This window comes from Westerdykella ornata (assembly GCF_010094085.1).
Source record: "Westerdykella ornata strain CBS 379.55 unplaced genomic scaffold EI97scaffold_24, whole genome shotgun sequence".
Lineage (NCBI taxonomy): Eukaryota > Fungi > Ascomycota > Dothideomycetes > Pleosporales > Sporormiaceae > Westerdykella > Westerdykella ornata.
Genome location: NW_022986874.1, coordinates 121,173 through 146,424, shown reverse-complemented (window position 1 = coordinate 146,424; position 25,252 = coordinate 121,173). Strand labels below are relative to the sequence as shown.

General features: G+C 51.0%; 9 protein-coding genes across 9 annotated transcripts; 3 read left to right on the top strand and 6 right to left on the bottom strand.

The window, feature by feature from the left end:
- Positions 1-206: 206 nt before the first annotated feature.
- Positions 207-3,206, top strand: EI97DRAFT_460742 (uncharacterized protein; the record flags this gene model as incomplete). The annotated part of the gene is made up of 3 exons (XM_033801135.1): positions 207-411; positions 462-3,069; positions 3,122-3,206. The coding sequence occupies 3 exons, from the start codon at positions 207-209 to the stop codon at positions 3,204-3,206; spliced, it is 2,898 nt and encodes a 965-aa protein (XP_033651348.1).
- Positions 3,207-3,798: 592 nt separating this feature from the next.
- Positions 3,799-5,888, bottom strand: EI97DRAFT_435730 (HET-domain-containing protein). Its single transcript, XM_033798935.1, has one exon. The coding sequence runs from the start codon at positions 5,845-5,847 to the stop codon at positions 3,808-3,810; it is 2,040 nt and encodes a 679-aa protein (XP_033651347.1). The 5' UTR covers positions 5,848-5,888; the 3' UTR covers positions 3,799-3,807.
- Positions 5,889-6,937: 1,049 nt separating this feature from the next.
- Positions 6,938-9,183, bottom strand: EI97DRAFT_435728 (major facilitator superfamily transporter). Its single transcript, XM_033798934.1, has 2 exons — positions 8,642-9,183; positions 6,938-8,581 (listed from the first exon to the last, which is right to left on the bottom strand). The coding sequence occupies exons 1-2, from the start codon at positions 9,120-9,122 to the stop codon at positions 7,332-7,334; spliced, it is 1,731 nt and encodes a 576-aa protein (XP_033651346.1). The 5' UTR covers positions 9,123-9,183; the 3' UTR covers positions 6,938-7,331.
- A 549-nt stretch (positions 9,184-9,732) lies between these two features.
- Positions 9,733-11,983, top strand: EI97DRAFT_495755 (cytochrome P450; the record flags this gene model as incomplete). Its single annotated transcript, XM_033802450.1, has 5 exons — positions 9,733-9,807; positions 9,866-10,376; positions 10,446-10,598; positions 10,651-11,099; positions 11,178-11,983. The coding sequence occupies 5 exons, from the start codon at positions 9,733-9,735 to the stop codon at positions 11,496-11,498; spliced, it is 1,509 nt and encodes a 502-aa protein (XP_033651345.1). The 3' UTR covers positions 11,499-11,983.
- A 237-nt stretch (positions 11,984-12,220) lies between these two features.
- On the bottom strand, positions 12,221-14,014 carry EI97DRAFT_145038 (uncharacterized protein). Its single transcript, XM_033793225.1, has one exon. It carries the CDS (start codon positions 13,516-13,518, stop codon positions 12,466-12,468), a length of 1,053 nt encoding a protein of 350 aa, XP_033651343.1. The 5' UTR covers positions 13,519-14,014; the 3' UTR covers positions 12,221-12,465.
- EI97DRAFT_435727 (uncharacterized protein) lies at positions 13,413-13,978 on the bottom strand. The gene has a single exon (XM_033798933.1). The coding sequence runs from the start codon at positions 13,839-13,841 to the stop codon at positions 13,557-13,559; it is 285 nt and encodes a 94-aa protein (XP_033651344.1). The 5' UTR covers positions 13,842-13,978; the 3' UTR covers positions 13,413-13,556.
- A 340-nt stretch (positions 14,015-14,354) lies between the features above and the next one.
- On the bottom strand, positions 14,355-16,504 carry EI97DRAFT_479912 (MFS transporter; the record flags this gene model as incomplete). The annotated part of the gene is made up of 7 exons (XM_033802013.1): positions 14,355-15,031; positions 15,081-15,248; positions 15,319-15,487; positions 15,542-15,934; positions 15,986-16,184; positions 16,238-16,384; positions 16,435-16,504. 7 exons carry the CDS (start codon positions 16,502-16,504, stop codon positions 14,711-14,713), a joined length of 1,467 nt encoding a protein of 488 aa, XP_033651342.1. The 3' UTR covers positions 14,355-14,710.
- On the bottom strand, positions 16,470-17,768 carry EI97DRAFT_144872 (uncharacterized protein). Its single transcript, XM_033793224.1, has 4 exons — positions 17,590-17,768; positions 17,356-17,477; positions 16,661-17,290; positions 16,470-16,614 (listed from the first exon to the last, which is right to left on the bottom strand). The coding sequence occupies exons 1-3, from the start codon at positions 17,674-17,676 to the stop codon at positions 16,828-16,830; spliced, it is 672 nt and encodes a 223-aa protein (XP_033651341.1). The 5' UTR covers positions 17,677-17,768; the 3' UTR covers positions 16,470-16,614; positions 16,661-16,827.
- Positions 17,769-18,118: 350 nt separating this feature from the next.
- On the top strand, positions 18,119-25,082 carry EI97DRAFT_423583 (polyketide synthase). The gene is made up of 8 exons (XM_033797116.1): positions 18,119-18,470; positions 18,521-18,806; positions 18,859-19,819; positions 19,907-20,502; positions 20,562-20,606; positions 20,654-20,812; positions 20,868-23,523; positions 23,602-25,082. The coding sequence occupies exons 1-8, from the start codon at positions 18,187-18,189 to the stop codon at positions 24,789-24,791; spliced, it is 6,177 nt and encodes a 2,058-aa protein (XP_033651340.1). The 5' UTR covers positions 18,119-18,186; the 3' UTR covers positions 24,792-25,082.
- The last annotated feature ends 170 nt before the right edge of the window (positions 25,083-25,252 follow it).

Below are 25,252 nucleotides of genomic sequence, written 5' to 3'. Positions count from 1 at the left end.
TGAATAACCATGTCACGTGTGCCAAGACAACATGAAAGCTCGGGCTTCCATGGTCGGATAATCTTCGGGTTCCCGACTGGAGCTATCCATCAGGCGTCATTGCAACAACACGCTGGGATTTGACGGGCGCCCAGCACGCATATATTGTGCAAGAGGACCGTCCTCTCTGCAAACCATGCACGACCTTTCTAGAGGTGGCTGACCCCATGGCGTTTGATACCACCTCCGGCTATGCGCCGGGCGAGGAGCTCGACCCGTCGCTTCCCATGTTCAACATCGAGCGCGTCTCGCTACAGTTCGCCGTATCCTCCGATTTTGTCGCTGCTGAAGTAGCAAATAATGTCTTGATACTAGCTCTGTCGACTGGGCGGATTCTCCGAATAGACCTGGACCAGCCAGCCGACATCGACGGTCCGTAGCTGAACGCGTCTGTGACACTTGTCATGTACTGATTCGCCCAGACATTGACCTGCCCAAGAAGCCGAGCGAAATTGGAATAATCAAACGCCTGTTCTTAGACCCTTCCGCATCGCATCTGATCATCACCACGACTCTCGCAGAGAATTACTATCTCCATACACAGTCACGCACGCCCAAGGCGCTTTCGAGATTGAAAGGGGTCGCGATTGAGAGTATAGCATGGAATCCTGCACAACCTACGGCGTCGACCAGGGAGATTCTCGTGGGAGCGTCGGACGGGAATGTCTACGAGGTATACATAGAGCCGTCATCCGAGTTCTACCGGCGGGAGGAGAAGTATCTCAGAGGCGTGTACAAGACGAATGATGGGCCTGTGACTGGCTTGTGGACGGATGTAATACCGGGGAGAGCAGACCTCAGACGGGTGATTGTAGCCACGCCATCCACATTCCTGCACTTTGCGGGGAAAGTAGGGCGGCATGGGCACGAGGGCAGCGGTTCGATATTCTCCAAACTGTTCGACACGGAAAGCGCAACCGTACATGAGGTTGGGAATGTGGCTCCGTCGGCGCGTTCGCTTCTTGCGGTCTCCCCGGAGTCACAGGATACACCAACTCTGGAACACTCCAACTCTGAACGCGTATTTGGATGGCTTACATCGCAAGGCGTGCTTCATGGGAAGCTGTACGTTTCCCAGGATACTACCGAGTTGGGAGGAAAGATTTTAGCAGAGTCGAAGATGCTATCCAGATCCGCAATTCCCCCTTCTCAGACGGCCAGTGGACGGACCAGAAAGTCTCAAGATGCGGTCAGCTCCATGATTTTGAGTCAGTGGCATATCATCCAACTTGTAGAAGGAAGAGTTGTTGCAATCAACCGTCTCGACGATACTGTTGTGTTGGATCAGACGGTCCTTGAGCCGGGCCAAACCGCTCTAGGACTCGTGGCCGACATCAAAAAGAACACATTCTGGCTTTTCACTACGCGAGAGATCTTTGAAATCGTCATAACAGACGAAAGCCGCGATATTTGGAAGATCCTCTTGAAAAATCAACAGTTTGAAGCGGCGTCGCAATTCGCAAAGACATCGGCCCAGAAAGATGCAGTGGCGACTGCTTCGGGGGACTACCTGGTTGCTAAGGGACAATTCCTGGAAGCAGCGGCAGTGTACGGCCGGAGCACTAAGCCATTTGAACAAGTGGCACTCACATTCATTGATAATGGAGAACAAGACGCGTTGCGGAAGTACCTTGTGACAAAAATTTCCACACTGAAAAAATCTTCGATCATGCAGCGTGTAATGGTGGCGACTTGGCTTATCGAGATATATATGGCGAAGCTCAACATTCTGGATGACACCATTACAACGAAGGCCGAACTATCCGAGAGCATGAATACAGCTGAGACTCAGGACCAGCTCTCCGTGATTCGGAAAGAATATCAGGACTTCGTTTCAAAGTACAAGACTGACCTTGACCGCAAGACGGTGTACGAGATCATCAGCAGTCATGGACGGGAAGAGGAGTTACTTTACTTTGCTACCGTCATCAATGACTACAACTATGTGCTGTCATACTGGGTTCAAAGAGAGAGATGGCAAGAGTCGCTTGACGTCCTGAAGAAGCAGACTGACCCTGAAATATTCTACAAGTATAGCAGCGTCCTGATGGCACATGCACCAGTCGAGTTTGTCGAAATATTGATGCGGCAAACAAATCTAGATTGCCAAAAGCTGATACCTGCTTTCCTCAACTACAACAACATGACGAAGGCAAAACTGAGCCAGAACCAAGCAATTCGCTACCTACTCTTCGAAATCAATCAGCATCAGTCAACCGATGCTGCAGTCCACAACACCCTTATATCCCTGTACGCATCGAATGACACTACCGACGAATCGGCTCTTCTCAGTTACCTCGAGGCCCAGTCGTATGCCCATGAACAGAACTACGATGCCGATTTTGCACTCCGCCTCTGTATACAGCATAAGCGTGTGCAATCATGCGTTCATATCTACAGCTCGATGGGCCAATATGTGCAAGCCGTCGATCTCGCCTTGAAATACGACGAAGTCGATCTGGCAAGCAAGGTCGCCGATCGCTCAGAGACGGACCCTGCATTGCGGAAGAAACTCTGGCTAGCCATAGCGAAGAAGGTGATTTCGCAATCTTCCGGCATCAAGACGGCAATAGAATTCCTCCGACGGGTCGATCTCTTACGAATCGAAGACCTTATACCCTTCTTCCCGGACTTTGTCGTTATAGATGATTTCAAAGAGGAGATATGCGCCGCGCTGGAGGAGTACTCGCGGAAGATTGACGAGCTGAAGAAGGAGATGGATGAGAGCGAAGAGACGGCTACCCATATCAAGGCGGACATCAAGGCGCTGGAGCAACGGTACGCAATCGTGGAGCCGGGCGAGCGATGTTATGTATGTGGACTTCCTCTTCTGGCACGCCAATTCTTCGTATTCCCCTGTCAGCACGCATTTCACAGCGATTGCTTGGCGAAGAAGGTGGTTGAGCTGGCGGGGATTGCGAAGGGGAAGCGCATTGCCGAATTGCAGACGGAAGTGAGCAAGGGCGCCAGTCTGGGACCCAAGAGGGAGAAAGCGATAAGGGAGTTGGATGCTCTTGTCGGGTCGGCTTGGTATGTATCTCTCTTTAGACCGTGACATTGCCCCACTGACCGTTATTTCTAGTGTGCTCTGTAGTGAAATGGCTGTTCGTCTTATTGACGAGCCTTTTGTGTCGGCAAGTGATGATCGAGAAGAATGGGCTTTGTAGATTCATGTCATTTTCGGCAAGCCTGCCGATATGGAGGTTCATACGACGGAGAAGAGAACGAATCAGAGACAAGGGTTAATACTTCTCACGGTTGCCAAGGGTGCTTCGCAAACCGGCCGCTCAGATTTTCACGGCCAAGACGTCTTCATGTCTCGCGCCGAACTCATTAATCACGTACGCCTCAAGCTCATGGGTACAGACATGGCCGGTCTCGGGAAAGCAACGTAACTACCCTCGTTCAAACCGGGGCTTTGGGGCGCGTTGCTGTCGAGACCACGTCTAAGACCATTACATCGTGAACTGCTCTCCGTACCCGGCAAGTTCAATCACCCAAGATGGATCATTGCAGCTGTTTTCTCAGATCCCCTGGCCTTCACTGCTGCTGCTTGACCCTCGGGTACCATTTGCCAGATATGGAGTTTTTCGGTGATGGGTACTCCAGTAGTGCAGTCTCACGAAAGGACGGTGGGAAGAGAGTTCTGCGGACATGGAGCTGTAACTATGCAGATGACTGCAAATGTTGTCAAATGCGAACAGCACGAAGCACCGTCGTCGCTGCCACCTACGCTGAGCTGTCATTAAGTGTTTTCGTATATTTCTATCAAACAATCACCAGCTTTCGCGTCTCACATCCCTCGAATATCGCTCCAGTTGGCTCCACCGAGCCAAGTCTTCCGGAAACTTTCAGCGTGCCGATGCGCTCATAGCGATCCGCCAAATGCGGCGACTTCTTCAAAACCAGTGATATCAACGCCTGCTTCTCGCCCTCCTGCAGAAGACTCAAACGTAAGCAAAGGACTGTAGTTCCTGGCAGCGTCTGATGAGGGCCTTCGTGGTCAAGAAGGTAATCCGCTTTCATCCGCAGGCGAGAGTTGGCGAATGTCACGTAGTGGACGACGATCTCTTTACCTTCATACACGTCGACTTCGCGTTCGAGGATACCTTCTGCGACATGACCGGATATTCTAAGCTCGCCACTTTTGATAGTTCCGAAGTCATCCATACCCGACGGCTGAACCTCACAGAGTTCAATGACGCTGAACTGTTCATACGGCTCTCTCTCTTCGGCGACATTTCCTTCAATGTCTGTGAGACTGATGCAATCCCAGTAGCTGACGAGCGTTTCCACGCTTGCCCACGACCACGTCGGTGCGTTAGGGGGGTACGGCCGAGGCTTTAGGAGGGTCGAAGTTGCGTAGACCATCCAGAGGAGATCATCTTGGAGAGATTCCTCCCACAGGCCTGCTAGATACCTGGACCTCCTTCCCGAAGCCAATTGCTTCGCCAAGCCGCGGATGGCAGGTAACCGGTCCTTTGACATGGTCAGACGGAGCGCAGTGTAACCGCAGACCATGGTGCGCCACATGCGTGCGCCCTGATACCGTATATCCTCGAGAGCTTGGCCTTCGTAGCCTTCGTGATACTGCGCCAGGATATCCGCGTACTCGATCTTGATCAGGGGCACTGGTGCCTCGGTACCTGCGCCGTTGAATGCTATGGCGCCGCATTCGCATCGAATCGCCGATTTGCATTCGAAGAACAATTCGTATCGGCCGAAGTGGAGGACTCTTGTCGAGAGCATGCGCTCCTGATACACCCATGCTCTAGTCAGAAGCGGATATTCCGCTTCGGTAGCAGTGAATCCGGCAGTTTCGAATCCCGCATCAAGCTGGTGGTCGATGCGTTGGCGAAAGAAAAGAGAATAGGCTTCGCCATCTGGCGTAGTCCCGAAGACTTCGACGTCAGGTGTAGCGCAGAACAAGCCGCCAGCGCCATCAGGAGAGCGGGTGGCCGCAATCGTCAAGTGACCTTCGCTATATATGGAGGCCATTTTCGCCGACTCAATCTCCCAGTCTTGCGCACTGTCTTGGATGATGCAGAGGGAGTCGATCCAGATGTACTGGAACCCCAGGGTCCTGGTTAATGTTATGGCTTCTTGGAATGTTTTTGACAGCTCCGACCATGGTATTCCTTTCTTCCGGTCTTCCAGTGTCGCTAGTTTCGTCGTGATGATTTGCGTCGGGCCCCAGCAGTGGCTCAAGCAGATGTACTGTCCCTTTTCGCCATTTGTCTCGACCAATTTCACGTCCTCATTGCTGCGGCCGACATCGACTACCCGTTTAGGTAATATTGGGTGTTCAGGGGCCTGGCAGAGATAGTCGGAATGCTCAGCTACACACTCCTCGATCCACTCCTTCATCTTCCCCAACGCTTCTTCCGAGTCCGTCCCAGGCGACGTCCTCTTGGACGTGGCAAAATAATCCCACGCATCAGGAACAGGGCACTCATCATCCTCCGTGGCAAATACCTCTACCTCGAACCTCTTCCCGCTAGCCAAATGGACGGTTACATATTTCCCGCACTCCTCCTCTTCCACATCCTCAACATGCAGTGGATAGTAGAAGCGGAGGCTACAGTGCCGTATATCGGAGACCTGTATGCCGTGCATGGAGAAGCATTCTCGACATCCCTTTGCAAGGATCTCGCAGCAGTAGCACGCGCTGGCGGATAATTCCAGCTCTTCCCAGGTGAATTTTGGGACGAGGTAGTTTCGGACTGGTTGGGTGTCGTGTGGTTGGGAGTCGAGTCGGCTGTTGATGGGCCATTGGCCTTGGAATTGGTTGCAGATGGTGCAAGGCATTTTGGAGTCCGTTGGGGGTGGAGGTGGTGGTGGTGAGATGGTAAGATGTGAAGCTTTGGTTTAACGGGCTTGGAAGCGAAGCGAGCGTAAGCAGGGGGATGTGATGGCCTGTTGGCCCGTGCTACATGTACATCTCGCTGCCAGTCTACTATGGTTTGTTATTGGATTTGGATTTGGGAGACGGATTAAACTTGGGAGCCGGCCCTGACGAATCGTGAACATGTTTTAACAGAATCGGACTCTTAAGTAGCTGTAGTGTTAGAATCAATACAAAGTCTCCCTCTCATTGTGATGACCGTAGCTATACTCCTAATGGTTCCAGATATGTTGCCATATAATGATGGTCGGTTGAAACAGTTACAGGAAGCAAATCGTTTTTCTAGATGTTGTGGGGGCTAGACGGAAGCATTCCTTTACTGACTCTTCAAACGTTCTTAGCCGATTGAAATGTTGAATAATCCCAGCAATGGAGAAGAGCCGCCTTAGGGTAGGTAATAGACTCATAGCAAACCGTCATCTCGAACAATAATTCTTACCGAGCAGTTCATGCAGACAGATTCTCCCAACGCGCCCACTTGCACTGACACCAAATTCGCTGCTAATACATCGGGATATTATTTGCTAGAGCCTCGACGCGGCAAGATAGTAAAGGTCTTCAGTCGTGCTACCTGCCTCCGTGAGCACAAAGTTTCCAACGCTTTTCCAAGCGTTGCTCGAATTAGGTCGCGCAGTCTCTTCCAGGGAGGACTCTTAAGACGATCGACCCGAGACTGTGTATGCCATGTATCTACGTTGGCCATTTGGGATTTTTTGCAACTATGGCTCGTTGAACAACATCTTTTCACATCTGGAGTGATATGCCACCCTCGTGATAGTGCAATCATTTAGGCCCTCAGTCAGGCTATGGTCGAAGACAGTAATAATAGCTCCGTGATCTTAGGTACTCTTACTCCAAAAACGAACAGAGCAGGGTAATTAGTGTATCCTTTCTTGTGCAAGCTTGTCGACGCGTGGCGTGTCCTACAGACGGAGAAGGGGGGACACGGCGCCGCATCGCCCAACCATATTTCAATAAGGGGCGGAGGCACAGTCAACTAGAATTCTTTTTATTTAGACTACAGTAGACCGTAGACCTACAAAGAATATAAGCTGTATAGGAAATATGATACGTTTATCCTAATATTTCCCAAGTTTGCATTGAACGGCAGGCCATAAACAATAGCTGACTCCCTGACCGGTAACATGGTACCTGACGTAGTCAAGAGGGCAGAATTATTTTGCAGCGGCTTTATTTTGTTTGCAAAGAAGCTGCCTACGGTCTTCTATTAACCGTGAAAGAAATCGAGAGGCTGCATGCCTCCAAGGTATCCATCGCATTAAAATACATCTGAGGGACCCATGAAAATAAGAAACCCCAGAAACCACCCTCCCAATAATGCCCTATGGATGGCGTTTCCAGCAACCTGAGTTTGTGTACAAAGACATCAATTGGCGACGCTCTGATCCTGCTTTGTCTCGACTTCATAAACCGGGCCGGCCTGAATTTCAGCGTCTGCATCCTGCTTCTTTTTAGTCTGACCCCTCCTCCATTCCATCCCTGCCGCACCGATAGCACCCAAGCAAGCGAAGATCAGCGCCATCTTGAAGGTTTCCCTAACGGCACCATTATAGGCCACGAGAACAGCTGGGTATTCTTCCGGTTTTACGGCCTCCTTGATGCCGGTCGCTCCCGCGCTCGTTATGATTCCTGGATCAAGCTCGGGGGCAACACGAGCGAGGTTTTTGATGAGTCGAGTGACGAATACGTTATTGGCTGCTGAGAAGAAGATGGTGCCTCCAAGGTTCTGCACAAAAACCATCAGCGCCGTGCCGATGGCAATCTCGGTCGGGCCGAGGACCGTTTGCGCAGCATTAACACCTTGTTGATATCCAAGGCCGCCGCCGATACCGTAGATGATCTGGTAGCCGATCCACTTGCCTGTGCCGGAGTCGACGTCGAGGGTGGTCAGCAGGCCCGCTCCAACCGACGCCACTGCTACCGATATCCACGCCAAGGGCATGTAGTAGCCTGTGACAGAGACGATGATGCCGCCCAAAACAACGAAGAGGGTTTGTGAGAGAAGAATGGGCAGTGTGTCGATGCCTGACTGTAGAGCCGATCGTCCACGAACACCTTGGAACCAAATGGGAAGGAAATAGACGAGGATAAAGAAGTGAGCGCCCACGCAGAACATGTAGAACATGCCGAACAGGATGGAGCGTTGCTTCAAGACGCTGAGCGGAATGGTGGCATTTTTCCCTCCCCAGAATTGGAGCGCGACGAATGCAAGGAGGAGGACCCCGAACAGGACGAAGAGAGCGACGATGCGGCCGTTCGAGAAGGCGTAGATTGTTCCCCCTAGCTGAAGCGCCAGGAGGAGACAAATGATGGAAGCGAGGAAAGCGATGGAGCCGAATGGGTCGAACTTTGCGATCTTGGCCCAGAGACCTGTCGAGGCGTCGTCGTCGAAGGCCTTGACTTGTTTCGGAGTTCGTAGGAAGAAGAACACCGCGACCATGACAACTCCGCCAATGGGAAGATTGATGTAGAAGCACCACCGCCAGCTAACGTGAGAGGTAAAAGCACCCCCAATGAGCGGTCCTGCAATGGACGCGATGCCATACATGCCCACGATCATACCCGAATATGCAGCGCGTTTCTCCGGCTGAAAGGCGTGAACGATTGCAATGAGAGCTATGTAGACGGTCAGCAAAAGAGCAGTATAGGAGACGGTATTTTGTGTTGAGGACTTACCTCCCGAGAACGCTCCTGCAGACCCGAGACCGGCTATAGCGCGACCGACGATAAACGCAGTGCTGTTGGGCGCGACCGCACATATCAAAGACCCGATCTCGAATATCCCGACAGCTCCGAGGTAGATGGGCTTAACTGAATACAGTGTGTAGAGTCTTCCGTATAACAGTTGGAAAGCGCAGTTGGTGAGGAAGTACGCAGAGACATACCACCCGACGTCCTCGAGGGCTTGGAATCGTTCTGAAATGACGGGAATGGCTGTTGCAAGAATGGTGGTATCCAATGCTACGAGAAAGTTGCACATGCAGAGCGATACCAATATCACCACAACTTTGTAGCCGCTCAAGTATTCGCCTGTCTCGCCCTTTGGAACAGACGACTCGATCTTTTCATCGGAGGTGCTGGAGGTTGGTTCGGAGTGCGGAGCAATAGCCTCGTCCTTTGTTGACGGAGACGCGCCAGGCGCAGAGGCAGACTCCATGTTGATGCCGGAGAGAGTCGTGTTACGCGGTGTGTTGATGGGAGAGAGTGAATGAGGAACAACCAGATGAACAGTTTCACTGCTTAGAAAATGACTACGAGGAATTCATTTTGAGCGTTACCCAATAATCTTCTCCCTCGAAATTTGTCCGAAAGCAGAAACCACATTTCGTCCGACCACCACTCTGTGGCATCCAGTGAATGTCCCAAGGCCGTAGCCACAGCGGTCCGGAGCCCGCGGGACCCGTGGGAGACCGTAGGGCGATTTGTCATAGATGAAGGACAAGGGCTGTGTCGGCACTAGATCAGCACTAACGAGGGTTATGCAGGCTTACGGAGTCCTCCTGTTTGAAAATTGTAGGGGGCGGACGGAGTCCGCGGGCCCCGTCGGATGCCAAGTCAACCCTTGGTGTATTGGAGGTGCATTTAAGGTAAGCGCTAAATTAAGCGTAACGGGAAGACCGCTGCCTCGGGACATTTGCAGGGTTCCCCTGTCCACGAATCATATCCGCTCGTAACATAACAGCAAGCCCATACTTCTCATAGATACCAACCTTTGGGAATTCCAGCTGGTGCAAGCGTAAACTGTAAACTCGAGGCACATCGTTGCTATGGCAAATTTACTATCTCAAAGCGACGTGGGGCGGCTCGCTAACCGTTCGACAGCGCAGCTGGCTCTTGCTGCAGTAAGAGGTCCTCAACTGCAATTTGGAGCTTAGGCATCATTAACATAGCCATCTTCAGGTACTTGTATGGGTTCTTATGCTCAGGCCAATTTATCTGCTTTACTTCCATCCCCTCAGCAGATTTCCTGGACCAAAGCTCTGGGCCGTGACTCGCTGGGGCGTTTCTCGCGCGATCATCAGCGGCAAGTCGCACGATATCATTCTCGACTTGCACAAAAAATACGGTCCTATCGTGCGAATTGCCCCTGATGAGCTCGCTTTCCAGTCAATCTCGGCGTGGACGGATATCGGTGGTCACCGCAAACTGGGGCAACCGGAAATGACAAAGGAACCCGTTTTCAATGAAGCGTTCAAAGACAATCTACTTGGTGTGACGAAGCGCGAAGACCATTCACGCATGCGTAGAATCTTGTCGCGCGGCTTCTCAGCATCGACAATGCAGAAACAGGAGCCATTTCTGCAGCGTTACGTGGACAAGCTTATCTCCGAATTGAGGAAACGGTGCGATGACGGCCGAGCGCTCATCAACATTGAGGCGTGGTTCAGCTTTACAGCATTTGATATTATTGGTGAGTTGCACCCGTCCTAAAGTAGTCAATGGGTGAAGGAATTGTTACTGATGATGTGATGGAGACTAGGTGATCTGACTTTTGGGGAATCTTTTGGTTCTCTGGACAGTGGCGGCCATCATCCATGGGCTTCTCTCATCTTTGATACGACGAGGTTTGTCATTCTTGCGAATTGTTTGAAGAGAATCAACAGACTGTTCCTTCCTATTCTCTTCTTCATCAGTAAGTTATTCACCTTCTGCGCCTTGTGTGAGCTAATCTTTTCTGGTGGTAGCTCCCAAAGGACTTGCAAAAAGACTACGAGAGAATCAACAACTTACCGATGCCAAAATTGCGAAACGGCGTGCTCTGGGTGCTACCCGGCCTGACTACATGACTGCTATGCTTGGCGACGACGAGAAAGGCGAGTTCCTCTCGGATGCAGAAATTACGTCCAACTGTACTGCCTTAATACTCGGAGGCGCAGAAACAATCTCCAGTGCTCTCAGTGCCACGACCTATTACCTCGCGACAAATCCCCACACCTTAGCGAAGGCAGTCGAAGAAGTGCGTTCCGCATTTACAACCGAAGAAGAAATAACCTTGACAAGAACTGGGCAACTCAAGTATCTCAATGCTGTGATTACGGAATCGTTGCGCATGTTTCCCCCGTTTGCTGGAGTTTCGCCACGCCAGGTACCTGCAGGCGGTGCTACGATTGCCGGCGAGTTTATCCCTGAGAATGTATGTGGACTAGACCATTTTCATCTGGTATTTGGATGTAGCACATAAGCTGACAGCATGTTCTTCCGGCTACTGCAGACAACTGTTGGCATCTGGCACTGGAGTATGACCAGATGTCCAGACTTCTTTTTACATGCTGATGAATTCCACCCTGAGCGATGGCTCGATGATCCCAGGTTCCAGGCCGATCAAAAACAAGCCTCGCAGCCTTTCGCCGTTGGTCCGCGAAATTGTATCGGCATGAACCTGGCGTATGTCGAGCTGCGTCTGATACTGGCGAGGATCCTCTGGAACTTTGAGCTGACGTTGGATGAGAGCTGTGCAAACTGGGTAGACAATCTGGTCGAGTATTTCGGCTGGGAGAAGACTCCACTGTACGTTCGTTTGGCCCCCAGGTGAAAGTAGATTTGATCATAGGCACTGTGGCACTGGGCTTGCTTGCGTGCGTTGTATAGATCAATCATTGCGAGGTGATCCTCCTTGCGTCAGTTTTGGAATGGGGCCATGGGAGGACCCAGTTGCATCGTTGATGGCATCAATTGAGTGTTTCAGCAGTTATCCAACCCACCCGAATGGAATCTATGTGCATGCGTATGGGCGCGAATTTAGGTTATCGCCCGAAGGCTCCACATGGCTCCACATGGGACACTGGGCCCACTCCTGCATACAGACAAGGTGTATACCCTGCCAGTCTAGCCAGCCGGCGTGGGGGAATATCCTGAGCTTATGCGGGCTCCACATACGTCCCGAAGTATCTCAGTACTCGGGTTCCAGCTGAATGGTTCGCATTATTGTCTAGTCAGCCCTAATTTCATTCTTCTACTCCTAGAAACAGATCGGCTTCATAAGCATTATCTACCAGACGAGGCCGGAGTAATCACGCCATCTTTGACAGCAGGCTAGGCCTACCGCAAGGTTACAATGTTTCAGGCATAGAGTACGGAACCCAAACAGCAGCCCTGCGAGGCTTAACGAAGGGCCGGGTTAGGACGCTGACTGTGAGGGCCTAGGCGTTGCAGGTAGGCGATGGAGCAGGAAGTGGTACCACAGGGTAGTCTAATAGACACCCAATGCTCATCACCTAATCACAGGCGCCTTCGTTATCTAAGGTCTCTTGCAGCGCTCAACATGGCGACATGGTCGTGTCCCACATATCGGCGGAGAGTGCTGCAGAACGTGGTAGGTACGAGCTTGTCTGTATGTAAAATTCTACTGTATATTCGCAATGCCTAGCTACGGCCGTACACGACATAGCTTGATAGCTCAGCATGTACTAATCATGTTTCTAAACACGCTTCATGCATCTTCGTGAAACGCCGTTCCACCCGTACACTCTATGTCCACATCATGTTTCATAGCGCATTTCCTAACATCTCCCACAGCAGCAATCTCGTTTGGTCGAGAGTGGAAGTGCGGCGTCCATGTCAGGATCAATTGCACCTGCTCCGCGAGCAGCCTGCCATGGTCCATACCCAGCAGGGGTAGATTCGCCTAAGCCTGTCCAAGGATGATATGTGGGCGCCCTGTCTGCATACGGGTTATGTGGATGGCAACGGCCATTAGGCTGGGGTAATTGGTATGATGCTGGTCCCGAGCCAGGCAGGCACGAGCATGGAGGACGTTGATTGGAGTAATTGCCCATACACTGATACGAAAAACTGACGCATTCATGATTACTAGACCGCCGGCATCGATCCGGCCAAGGCGTCCATTCATGGTTTGATGGCTGACAGTGCTGCAAGTGCGGCTTACGAGAGCGGTTTTGATAGGGACTGTGCGTCGGCATCCGCGGACTCCCCGCGCAAAAGTATGAGGAACCAAAGACGGTAGTTGGCGGAGGTGAATAAGCACAGGGTGGTTGTTGAGGGATGGTCGGAAATGGGGGGTGTCGTGGCGATATCATGGTGCTCTTGCTCACCGCCCGCGGTGAGAAGTGTTGATGGTGGCTTTCGGGACCGTGATAGTCGTGCGAATGCGGGGTGTGTGTTGGTGACTGCGGGCTCGGGCCGCTAGTGTGAGAGTAATACGACCCTGACGGTGGCGGTCCAGGTGGAGGTCGTGCCAAGATATCAGCCGCATCGGTAGGAGGAGTAGGAAGCAGTTGGGAATGCATTCCGTGGGGATTGTTGTCTGTGCAGGTTCCGGTGAGGTCTGGGTGAAAGTCGCCCAATTCCTCCCCTGCCAGCCCAGCCGTCTCAAAACCCAGATTCAGCGAAGAAACGTTGGGGTTGTACTGTTGGGGAACCTCTCCTATGGATGGGTACAATTGCTGAGGTCCGTGGGCTTGATTTCCAGTGTCAATGTTAGGCAGCCTGGGAATGTCCACAGGGCTGGTCGGACAATTGGTTGCAAGCTCAGTTGTCTCAATGCTCTGGTCCATTGTAGCCTGTGATTGACTCGACGCCTCCTTCTTTTTCATGCCTGGAATATGTCAGAGAATAAAGTGAGCTCAGAAACCTATGTAGTGTTCTGCTCGAAAACCCAATTGAATAGGGGACGCTTACGATATTTGCGTTGAGCAATCCTGCTTTGTATCCGACGGCGCTCCTCGAAATCCGATATCTTGGTCCAGTCTTCGTCAGGGTTTGCGTATTGCGGGAAGGGATATTGGGACGCAGATTGCATTTGCAAAGCACTCTCTGTAACACTTATGGTAACCAGCAACGTCAAGATTTTCGCTCCAATTTGCGCCGAACGTGGAAGAACCAGACAGGTGGGTGGAGGGAGAGTGTGCAAAAACATGGATTTATACTTCCTTTAGGTATCATTCAACACTAAGCATCTTCATGGCAGAGCAGTAGAGTCGGCGATCGGCTAGCAAGCCGCGTCCCGTGCGAGCCGGCTATTTGCGTGTAGGCTACCGCCTTTCTTCACGTAAGATCCAAAAAGGGGGGTCGCAAGGGTTGCATGGGTGTAGAGCGGGGGTTTTACTAGCTAAAGCGGTGCCAAATTACCTACTTTTCACGCGGGTAGATTACGTAGGCGTGTAAGTTTTGTAACTCAAGCGCCTCCAAAGCGTGTAATTAGGTAGAATCTGAAGACGAAATTTGAGCAGGAAATAAGGCTTATTCGCGCATTCCGGCGGAATTGGAAACAGGCGGTACCCGAGGGTAGACCTGGCGATCGGGCGACTGGATGTTTTCAAAATGCGAGCATTGCGGCGAAAACGGCCTAGCGATTCCTTGAACAGCCAACGATCTGGTCCTCTCTAGACCAATCCGTGCACCGGGAGCCTAAGCGTCGCATCTTAATCCTCCGGTCATCTATCTACCCTAGGGTAGATCTCCCAAGACCCTCAAGCTAACATGACATCAGCCATGTAAGTTAACAAGACTGCGCATTCAACTGATGTCGTTTCTTAACTAAACCAAATCCCCCGAATCAAATTCTGAACGCTTAGGAAGCAAATATACCTATCTATGTATTCTCAAATCATGCTCCGAATGGGACGGCAAATTGGACCCACGCCGCTTCCGATCCATGCATGCATATGGGAACGTATCTGCATATAGCCCTGCAGTCATGCAGCCCTCAACCAGCACCGTAAGCAACACCATCCGCGTTTGTTCAGCTTTTGCGAGGCACCTAATCCTCCCCCCGCCGCCTGTGGGTCAGTCAATCAGCTTGGATGGCTGTAGAGATGTGGAGACCACAATGCTCTCACCGCTAAGCTGCTGAGCTGTAGCGACCTTATCTCCGAAAGCCTTACCAATGTGTTCCAGCGCCAGATTCCTGGTCTCCGGATAAAAAAGATATGCAATCACAATGAAGATGCAATCCATGATCAAGAAGATCAGGAAATACCGCCAAGAGATGCTCGCTATCGCTGTGGGTGTGATTTGAGAGATCAAGACAGCCAGGGCATTGAAGACGAAATATCCAGCGGCCAGACCGGCCGCACGAATCTCGGTTGGCATGATCTCGGAAGCGTACTGCGCGAGTTGTGAGCGATAAACCAATTCAAGTAGATTGGTGGCGTACTGTTGGACCAAATGCGTTCATGACTCCTGAAAAGATGAAGGCGACGAGGTAAATGCCCACAAGGACCCCTTTTACAAGACCGAGGTTTTGGTTCCCGGACTTCTCGAACCCAATCCAGAAACCCACGATTAAACCCATTGACGGTATCATACCCGCATAGCATGCTAACTATTTCATGTGTCAGCACGAGTGCTCAAGCAGTGAATTGTTAAAGATGTGAGTACTAGTGGTCACGTACTAGGGCTGGCCTTCGCCCGACCTTATCGAGCCAAAATCCGCAAGTTATGACACCTAACGTAGTGGCGATTCCATAAACAACAGTGAGAATCAACGATGTTACCGCTCGAACTCCGAGCATCTGATAGATAATCACTTGGTATGCGGCGAGAGGGATTATACCAGTGAACCTGGGGTGGGCCCGGTTAGAACGTTAAGATTGGAGCCTACAAGTCAGAACTCACTGTTGGAAAAAGAAGAAACCAATAATCAACGCAAAGCGTCTTAGGTATGAACTTTTGGAGATGATCGTGCGCCAACTTCTTGTGTAACTCCTATCCTCTTCAATTTGAGCGCGAATCTCTAGGAACTCCTGATAGTATGAGTCACTTTCGTTGTATTCAGCGGTTTCCTTGCCTCCTCCATGCAACTGTCGGAGGATCTCCAGAGCCTCTTTATCCCTTCCTACTAGAGCAAGAAAGCGCGGTGACTCCGGCATCCGAATCGAGAATATTGCTAACGATAAGGCGGGGATTAACTGTAGAGCGAATAGCAAGCGCCATGAAGTATTGCCCTTGATGAAGTAGAGACCGAGACCGACGCATTGAGTAATCAGGAAGGAAGCGGTAATATTCAGTCTAGCGGGTCAGTTGGCCAGAAGATCGTATTGCGGGCAATTGCACACTCACGCGTAAAGGGCGCCCACCCGTCCACGAAAGTAGGCCGGGGATATTTCGTTGGCGTATACTGGGCAAACGGAAAATACGATACCGCAAGCAATTCCGCCTATTGTACGCCCAACAACGAACATGGGGTAGTTCTGCGCAGAAGTCTGCAGTGTGACTCCAATGACGGATATGGTGCATCCAAGTATAATTGTACGTAGCCCTTGGTTCGAATGAGATCATGATCAGAACGAGAAATTATCGACGAGTACTTACGGCCAAGCCTGTTGGGGAGGTAGAAATTAGACAAAGCACCAAGGGCGGCAGCAGCTTGGTATGCGGAATTCATAGCGCCAATGGTATCATTGTTCAGCTCAAAGTATTGAATGAAGCTGTTATACGCAAGAACCGAAGCAGTAATGCCTTTCCTGTCAGCGTTCCTCTATTCCTTTCGACATTGTCTGACGACCCACTAGTGTCATAGCCATAAAACGTAGCACCGAAGCAGGCGAGGAGAATACACAGCACTTGATACCGAATCATATTTTCAACCTGGCAAGAACACGGTGCTTTTACTTCCAGCAGTGCCGAGGGGGCACACGGCTTTTATCACTACTGGCTACTTAGATGATGCGATGGTGCTTGAGCGAACCCTTCTGAATCTTCAGTGGGAGTTTGCCCTGAGTACGTAGTGCTTACAGTGGCGCCTGGGCGCTCATAAGCCGCAGAACTGCAACCCCGGTAATATGTTGGAGTGTTCGCGATTCACCACCCTGCACATCCGGCATCTCGAGAGCCGAGTCTCCGTCCTGAGCGCTACAAGCAAACTTTCAGTCCAATCTACCTTGCATATTTCAGTTTCAGTTTCAGCTACGAACTAGATACCCAACGATGAGTTTCAATATGTTCTCCTCCCACATGCTAATCATACCCTGCTTTAGTCTTCCATCAAGACTTTCCTTGCGGAATCCACTTTCTACGTAGTCCCGCTTGGTTTTATAAGCCGCGATAACCCAGACGGCCTTGTCCGCCTTTGCAGGCGTGAACATCAGCACATTCTCTAGCGAATCAAGCTTCGCACTGAACTCCAACAATCCATCCTCGACAACAGGGAGTTCCTCGTGGTGCACTCCCATTTGCGTGATGACAATGTATGGATCTTGGACGTCCTTGATTGAGGGGCGTACAAATGAGCCTTTTAGAATCTGAAGGGGTACCGGGATCGGTAGCGGATTAGGACCATTTGGCTTAGCTTCTTGCAACCAGGACAGCATGCTTTCAACCAAAGGAGATGCGCGGTGTTTTGCAAGAGCGGACTCAGTATCGAAACTGTGAGAACCTGTCGTTAATAAACCTGGCGTACGCAGGGAGAAAGTTCATTCCATTGCACCTACTGTTCCATTGCCCAAACCTGGTGCGACTCGCCCTGTCCGCGCGGCTGCAATGCACAAAACTTCCGTGTGCCCGGTTCATTCTCGAGACTGAACGATGATATATCTCTGAATTTCTGAATGTACTGTTCGTTTGACGCTCTTATTAGATACTTCTCATGCACCACGGTATGAGTCCCAAGATCGACATACTATATTTGTAGATGCTGTGTCTGCAAGAGCAATGTGGGGTATTACAATGAACACCTCCTTGTCAACATAGCTGGCCGAACCGAGAACGTCTGCTACGTGTGCAAGGGCGGTACTGATTTCCGAATCCGACATCTTGATAGAATAGAAGTGCACTGAGACACAGTTGATTTGTCGAGTCACCACAACTTGATCGGAAAAAGAACCGTGCTAAGTCTACACCTGTTTTTGAGGTGCTCCGTGCAAAGCAACTCGCGTAAATCTATAAGCACTATTCCTAACTGACATTTACCGTAAACATCCTGGCAGGTTATCCGCCAGAGTGTAAGCACTGAGAGTTCCCTCAGACCGATGCATAAGCACTAGGGCAGACAAGGATTGTGGAGTGTGAGCCCTGTAGGAGGAGTTTGCCGAGTGAGGACTACCCTGTTTAGCAATTGCAGCAGATGTTGATACACTCACTCCAGCAGCAAGTGATGTGGAATAACAAGCTTATACATTCTCGGTTTGCTAGAATATGTGTATGATGTCGAGATTTCCACTGAATATGCACATTTTTTTCAGCAGTACCTAAGGAAGGCTGACCTCTCTGTCGTCAAATTCTTTCGCGATTCCATCAGCTCGGCCTTGGGTTTAATCGACATTATGCATACAGTTCTTTATTTTGGAGATCAGACCGATGGGTGGGTTGAGGGAATCGATCAGCTTCACCGTCAGGCTGCGACGACACCATGGCTCAAGGACTTCTTCGACGACGTGCTCCGAGTAGTCAAGGAAGAATCGCAGGGAATGGATGACGTCTTGACAGACAGCCTTGGTGATTACTCCAGTCTCTTTGACCTGGCAGATCGTTATCGGTACTCCCCGGATGAGGTCGGCATGGCGCGAGCGGTTCTTCTGCATGTCGTGAGAGCGGCAATGCTGCTACAGTAGGCAGTTGCACACCTAGAGTCAGATCAATAGCTGCTAACATCAGTAGATGGGTGAAGAGGGAACCGCAGCTTGTTAGCGAAACTGGTGTCAAGCCCGAACGGCTGGGAGTCTCTGGTGGACTCACAAACCTCGCCGCACTGGCTATCTCCACAGACTTAGCGTCCCTGTATGGTGCTGTGTTAGAGGTGGCCAGAGTGTTCGTTAGGCTCTGCAGGTTCACCTCTGTGCAATCGAGGGCCATGGAGGACCGTCCTGGAGTTTGGGGCTGCGCAGTCCTAGGGATTAAACCTGATGAACTTCGCAAAGTGCTCGAGCAGTTCCAGGAAAGCATGGCAAGTAGAAGAGGTGTGCATCGTCTAGACTGAGAACTGACTAGCCGGACAGGGAATTCCGCCCATCAAGAGAGCCAAGGTTGGGGTTACTGGAGATCGTTGGAGCACTGTTATTGGCCCACCCTCCGTTATCGAGCTTGTTTTCAGCCAGTGTCCATCCCTCCGAGATCTCCCAAAGAATGATCTGAGCATACATGCCCTACAACACATTGTGACTGTTTCCCAGGCGGACTTAGACTACATTGTGGGAAATTCAGACAAGCTAAAGACACCAGTCATTCCCAACTTCAAGATCTGGGGTATGGATGACCCGGAAGCGACTTACTCTAGCTGGGGTGACCTGTTGCGGGCCGTGGTTTTCCAGGTCTTGTCCTTGCCGCTGGACATTACAAAAGTCATGGGCCAGCTTAATTCGTGCCTCACCTCGCTGCACGTATCCGTCAAAGTGATTGGCCCAAGTAGCCATACCGCCTACCTCGCCAGTGTCCTGAAGAGCACTGGACGTTCGGTCACCTTTCACACCGACAAACTCTTAGAAAACGAACATCCTCCCAGTGCCGGTCGTGTTGCCATTGTAGGGATGGCCGGAAGAGGCCCAGGCAGCGACAATGTCGAGGATTTCTGGAATGTCATCATGTCAAAACAGGACCTCAGCGAAGAAATTCCCGGCGACCGCTTTGATTTAAAGGAGTTCTATTGTGACGAGCACAAGGACACTTGTACAACAACAACACGGTTCGGCTGCTTCATGAACAAGCCTGGGCATTTTGATTCACGGTTCTTCCACGTCTCACCCAGAGAGGCGCTGTTGATGGATCCAGGTCATCGGCAGTTCCTGATGAGCGCTTATGAAGCACTCGAAGTAGCTGGATATTCTGACGGCAAAACGAAAGCCATCAGCCCAAAACGCATTGCAACCTTCTACGGGCAATCTAACGACGATTGGCATATGGTGAGCCATCACACCCTCGGATGTGATGCATATACTTTGCAGGGAGCCCAGCGCGCGTTTGGTACGTATTGTCACACTCCGTACATCTTCAAGATGCCCTCATTTTACCCTGTTTCAAAACGTGCCTCAACGTCTAATGCATTTGTAGGAGCTGGTCGGATTGCCTTCAACTTTAAGTGGGAAGGGCCCACCTACTCTCTTGATTCGGCATGCGCTTCTTCTACCTCTGCCATTCACCTTGCATGCATGAGCCTCCTCACCAAGGATATCGACATGGCCGTTGTAGGCGCCGCCAATATTGTGGGTTATCCTCATTCATGGACCAGTCTCAGCAAATCCGGCGTTCTATCTGACACGGGCAACTGCAAAACCTTCCGTGATGACGCAGATGGTTATTGCCGAGCCGATTTCGTTGGATCTGTCGTTCTCAAGCGCCTGGAGGATGCTGTCGCTCAGAACGATAACATCCTAGCAGTTGTTGCCAGCTCTGGTAGAAATCACTCGGGCAACTCCACCTCAATTACAACTTCCGACGCAGGCGCGCAGGAGAGCCTGTTTCGCAGGATTATGCACACCGCTAGGGTTTCGCCGGATGATATTTCATATGTTGAAATGCACGGAACAGGGACCCAGATCGGAGACCCCGCAGAGATGGGTGCAGTCGTAAACGTTTTCAAGCAACGACAAGCCCATACTCCTCTGACTCTTGGAGGCGTCAAAGCCAACGTTGGCCACAGTGAGGCGGTGAGCACTGCCCAGGGACGCGATATCAATATTTCCTAGACTAATTCCCCCCGTTATAGGCTGCAGGCATGGCCTCGTTGCTAAAATGCATCATGATGTTCCAGGTATGGCATATTGAAGGAGGAGAGAACCAAACTTACAGTTGAGACAGAAAGATATATTGCCACCACAAGCTGGAATGCCACACACTCTAAACCCCAGATATCCGGATCTTTCAGAAGTCGGCATAGACATTCCCTCAGAGCCGAAGCCCTTCACATCTGTCGGCCAGAAACCAAGGAGAATTCTTCTGAATAATTTTGATGCAGCAGTAAGTTTTACCGGCTTGCCATTACCGTACGTCTGTGCTAATACTAGAATACTAGGGAGGTAACGCATCCCTCATTCTCGAGGACTACTTATCCCCAGTGAAAGAAGCCGTAGATCCTCGCCCAACCCATGTAGTCGCAATCTCTGCAAGAACGCCGAAATCATATCACGCGAACAAAGTTAATCTCCTGGGATGGCTACGCACACACGAGGATGCCAGAATCGAAGATATCGCCTATACAACCACAGCCAGGAGGATGCATCACTCCATCCGATTTGCTTGTGCTGCATCGACGGTACAAGAGCTGATTAAGACTCTCGAGTCAGATACGTCAAGCGCAACCCCATCGCGACCCTCCTCTATGGTCTTCGTTTTCACCGGCCAAGCATCGCATTATCCTGGCATGGGTGGCGATTTATATACAACATGTCCTCCGTTTCGCAAGACAGTGGACTTGTGCGCCTCCATCTGCAAGGAGCATGGGTTTCCATTTTTCGAGGCAATAATTACCGATAAGAATAGTGAAATTACTGAGGACGACACCACGGCTATTCAGCTGGCTATTGTCACGTTAGAGGTTAGCCTCGCTGCCTTCTGGAAATCATGCGGCATTACACCAGCCCTCGTTATGGGTCATTCTCTAGGAGAATATGCTGCCCTCCATGTTGCTGGCGTTCTTTCCTTGGCCGACATGCTCTATCTCGTTGGACATCGAGCACGTTTGCTCTCTGAGCGTTGCGAATCTGGTGCTTGTGCGATGCTTGCCGTCGGAATGTCACCAGATGCTGTGAGGCAACTTCTAGAGACGCAGCCTCATTCTTCATGTACGATTTCTTGCGCAAATAGCCCTTACGCCACTGTTGTTAGCGGCACCGTCGATGATATCGCCGAGTTACGCACCATTTTGACATGCCCTTCGAAAACATTAGCAGTTCCCTACGGATTTCACTCGTTCCAGATGGATCCGATGCTAGACGACTATATTTCTTTGGCAAGAGGTGTTACTTATTCAGCACCTAAGATTCCCGTTTCGTCGACCCTGCTTGCATCTATCGTGGACAAACCTGGCACTTTCAATGCACCGTACTTAGGTCAACAGACCCGACAACCTGTTGACTTCGTCGGCTCAGTTAAAGCTGTCACGGATGTGCTTGACGACCCAATCTGGCTTGAGATTGGTCCTAGTCCAGTCTGTACCTCTTTCATACGCGCAACTATTTCTCCGCCCACTGATAAGATCCTGTCAACCCTGGACGGAAAGTCTGAGGCTTGGACTTCCATATCTAAGTGTCTTGCTGGCATGTATAAAAATGGTGTTGCTGTTGACTGGATTGCGCTGCACGGCCCGTATACCGCGGGTTTGAATTTGTTGACACTGCCATCGTACGCATGGGAATTGAAGGACTTCTGGATCACGTATACCGAAGGAGAAGCGAAACTCAAAACGGTCGGCCCGGTCAACACCTCTGGGGCACCCATATCGACCTGTGCACAATATGTCGCACAGGAATCATCAACGCCACCAGATCTGATGGTGAAACTCCGAGCCCCAATTGCTAGCCCAGGCTTCGATGCACTGATCAGTGGCCACCGAATTCGAGGAGTTCCCATTGTTCCAGGAAGCGTCTTCTGCGAAGCCGGCTTGGCCGCTGCGAAATACGCCCTGCAGTCCCGCAAAGGCCGGAGGCTCGCCGATATACGACTGGCGCTCAGATCTGTGACCCTGAAGCGACCATTAACGCGACAGCTCGTTGGATCCGACGGGGAACTTCTTACTGCGGTCCACGTCAACGATTCTTCTGAAGATATCAAAGTCTCATGGGAGGCTTCCTCACAGTGTTCCCTCCACGAGCTTGGCAGCGGTATCGTGTCTATTACTGATCCACAAGAGCTTCAAGCCAAGTGGGATCCGATCTCCTACTTTGTTAGAGGCAGGATGCATGAGCTGATCAATAAAGTCAAAGAGGGGCAGGGGCATAGGTTGCTCCCAGACATCATGTACGCCTTGTTCTCAAGTACCGTTGGTTACGCCCCGGCCTTCAAATGTGTGAAGGAGGCGTTTATATCCAGCAATTTTGAAGAAGCCGCCGCTGAGGTTATCCTCCGTCCGAACCCGCAAGACACCCATTTTGTTGCATCACCTTACTGGGGTGAGAGTCTGGTGCATCTTGCTGGTTTCCTGGTCAATGGAAACCCTCATCGTCTCGCCGACAAGACCACTCTCATGATGGATAGCTTCGGGGCCTTTGAGCAAACAGTTGACTTCCAGCCGGGGAGGTCATACTTCACCTACGTCCGCGTGTCCAAGCGAGAAAAGAGCACAATCTACTGCGATGTGTATGTCTTTGACACTGAGAAGCTGATCATGCAATGTTCTGCTCTTCGGTTCCACGAGGTAAATAATGATATCTTGGATCGACTGTTGGGTAATACCAAAACGCAACCCGACAACCGAGATTCTTCCAAGATGTCATCATCAACTGCCTTAAAACAACTGACGACGATACCGCGAGACAATGGTGAAGCTTCCCGTGCCAGCTCGCAACCTCTAATGACGAAGCCAACGCAACGAAGCCAAGTTGAGACCGTTGAGCGTGCGAAGGCTAACAATGCTACGCCTGAAGCGTTCCAAGTGATGCTCGAGAGTATCTCAAAGGGAACAGGCAGCAATATTTCCGAGCTTACAGACGAAACTCAGTTGATCGAGTTGGGTAAGTCATCAACGAAGACTGAAATCCTTGACTGGTATGTGATACCAGTGGCACTTCATATACTGACTTTACGGGTAGGAGTTGACTCCATCATGGGGATTGAAATTGCGGCCAGAGTGAACAGCATTACCGGCCTGGACATTCTGCCCTCCTTTGTGATCGAGTATTCCACAATCGGTCAGCTGCGCAAAGCATTTGCCCATCCAAAAGAACACGCGGCAGCCGCTGAAGCCAGCGCAGACATATCTGACTTTTCGGTTATGAGCGGTACGCCCGAATCCTCGAACGGCTCAAGACATGAAAGCTCGGCAGCAGACCCTGATAGCATGACGAAGATAACCACACCTGATATGGAAGTTGCAGAAGATCTCGTAATCGTTTCCGCTCCAGACGACGAGAAGTCTATAACTCCAAGTACTAGGGTTACACTTTTGCAGGGTCGTCCGTCGAGTGGAAAGCAACCGTTCTACCTCATAGCTGATGGCACCGGCAGTATTGCCACATACATACATCTGCCTGCGTTAAAATCAAAGATACCTGTCTATGGTATCGACTCACCATACCTTCGCTGTCCGAGCCAACTCACTTCCAAGGTGGGCATACCGGGCGCCGCAAAGCACATCGTGGAGGCTCTAGTAAAGTTCCAGCCGCAGGGTCCCTTCTCTATCGGCGGATTCTCCGGTGGTTCCATGCTGGCATATGAGGTATGTCGACAGTTGGGTATGGAGGGACGCACCGTGGACAGCCTCTTGCTTATAGACATGTGCTGCCCTCGCCCACCCGGAGCAGAGGACAAAGCCGAAGTCGGTTGGAGGGTCTACGAGAGTATAGCTGCGCAGGGTGGCCTCTGGAGTGCTTCGGAGAGTACCCAGCAACATCTGCGCGCAGTCTTTGCCAGTGTCGCTGCGTATCATCCGTCACCACTACCGATTCAACTGAGGCCTAAGCGTACGGCCATTATCTGGGCCCGAAAAGGCTTGATTGATCGGTGCTCTGGTGATTCGGAGCTGATGGCGCTGCTAAGAAAATCGAATATTCCTACGGAGGCTTTTGATGGATTCATGGAGGATGCAAGAATGGGCGCAATTGCTTGGGGTCTACCACACAAGACGCCTGCAGACCTGGGACCCAATGGATGGGAGCGGTATGTTGGAGAGGCATATTGTCTGTCTGTCGATGCAGACCATCTCGAAATGCCAATGCCAGGACATGTGCACCTGCTTCACGGGGCAATTGAGGATGCTCTCACATACTTTGGCAGTTGTTGACCCGAGTCGAGAGGTCCTCGAGCTAGTTAGAAAATCTTGCGACCTTGTTGTTGTGAGCAACCCTGTACTCTTGTTTCAGTTCTGTTAAAGCCTTCTATTAACTCCTTCACTACGCTAGAGTACGCTACGTTAAGCGTCTCTTTTGGGAGGTGGTGGTGTTCGCCTAGTTATCAAGTCTAATAAATTAGCGACGGTCACTAGTACGGCGGACTATATCTAGGTAAAGTGCAAAAACTTAGAACAACAATCTAAGCATAGATTTTAAAAACAAAAATATATTTTCTAAACCCTAAGAACCTGTCAGATGGTAAGCCAGTTTATGGACATCCCATCTGGGACTGGAGATGAGGACTAGGAGAAGTTGTATGTACCGGTACTGTCTGAGGACATGTGGCTAGTGATTCTGCAGTGGCTAGTGCCCTGCACAGCCTTTGTGCCCAGAGAAGGAACATCAAAACCGG

What these genes read in the sequence shown, in the direction of transcription:
- EI97DRAFT_435730 (XM_033798935.1), bottom strand. Translation starts at nt 5,847, where the DNA reads ATGCCTTGCACCATCTGCAACCAATTCCAAGGCCAATGGCCCATCAAC.
- EI97DRAFT_435728 (XM_033798934.1), bottom strand. Translation starts at nt 9,122, where the DNA reads ATGGAGTCTGCCTCTGCGCCTGGCGCGTCTCCGTCAACAAAGGACGAG. An exon ending in TGCAGGAGCGTTCTCGGGAG is followed by an intron (nt 8,582 to 8,641) that starts GTAAGTCCTCAA and finishes CCGTCTACATAG; the next exon opens with CTCTCATTGCAATCGTTCAC.
- EI97DRAFT_145038 (XM_033793225.1), bottom strand. Translation starts at nt 13,518, where the DNA reads ATGAAAAAGAAGGAGGCGTCGAGTCAATCACAGGCTACAATGGACCAG.
- EI97DRAFT_435727 (XM_033798933.1), bottom strand. Translation starts at nt 13,841, where the DNA reads ATGTTTTTGCACACTCTCCCTCCACCCACCTGTCTGGTTCTTCCACGT.
- EI97DRAFT_144872 (XM_033793224.1), bottom strand. Translation starts at nt 17,676, where the DNA reads ATGTCGGATTCGGAAATCAGTACCGCCCTTGCACACGTAGCAGACGTT. An exon ending in TTGACAAGGAGGTGTTCATT is followed by an intron (nt 17,478 to 17,589) that starts GTAATACCCCAC and finishes TCAAACGAACAG; the next exon opens with TACATTCAGAAATTCAGAGA. An exon ending in CAGGTTTGGGCAATGGAACA is followed by an intron (nt 17,291 to 17,355) that starts GTAGGTGCAATG and finishes AGGTTCTCACAG; the next exon opens with TTTCGATACTGAGTCCGCTC.
- EI97DRAFT_423583 (XM_033797116.1), top strand. Translation starts at nt 18,187, where the DNA reads ATGCATACAGTTCTTTATTTTGGAGATCAGACCGATGGGTGGGTTGAG. An exon ending in AGCAGTTCCAGGAAAGCATG is followed by an intron (nt 18,807 to 18,858) that starts GCAAGTAGAAGA and finishes CTAGCCGGACAG; the next exon opens with GGAATTCCGCCCATCAAGAG. An exon ending in TGAATAATTTTGATGCAGCA is followed by an intron (nt 20,813 to 20,867) that starts GTAAGTTTTACC and finishes CTAGAATACTAG; the next exon opens with GGAGGTAACGCATCCCTCAT.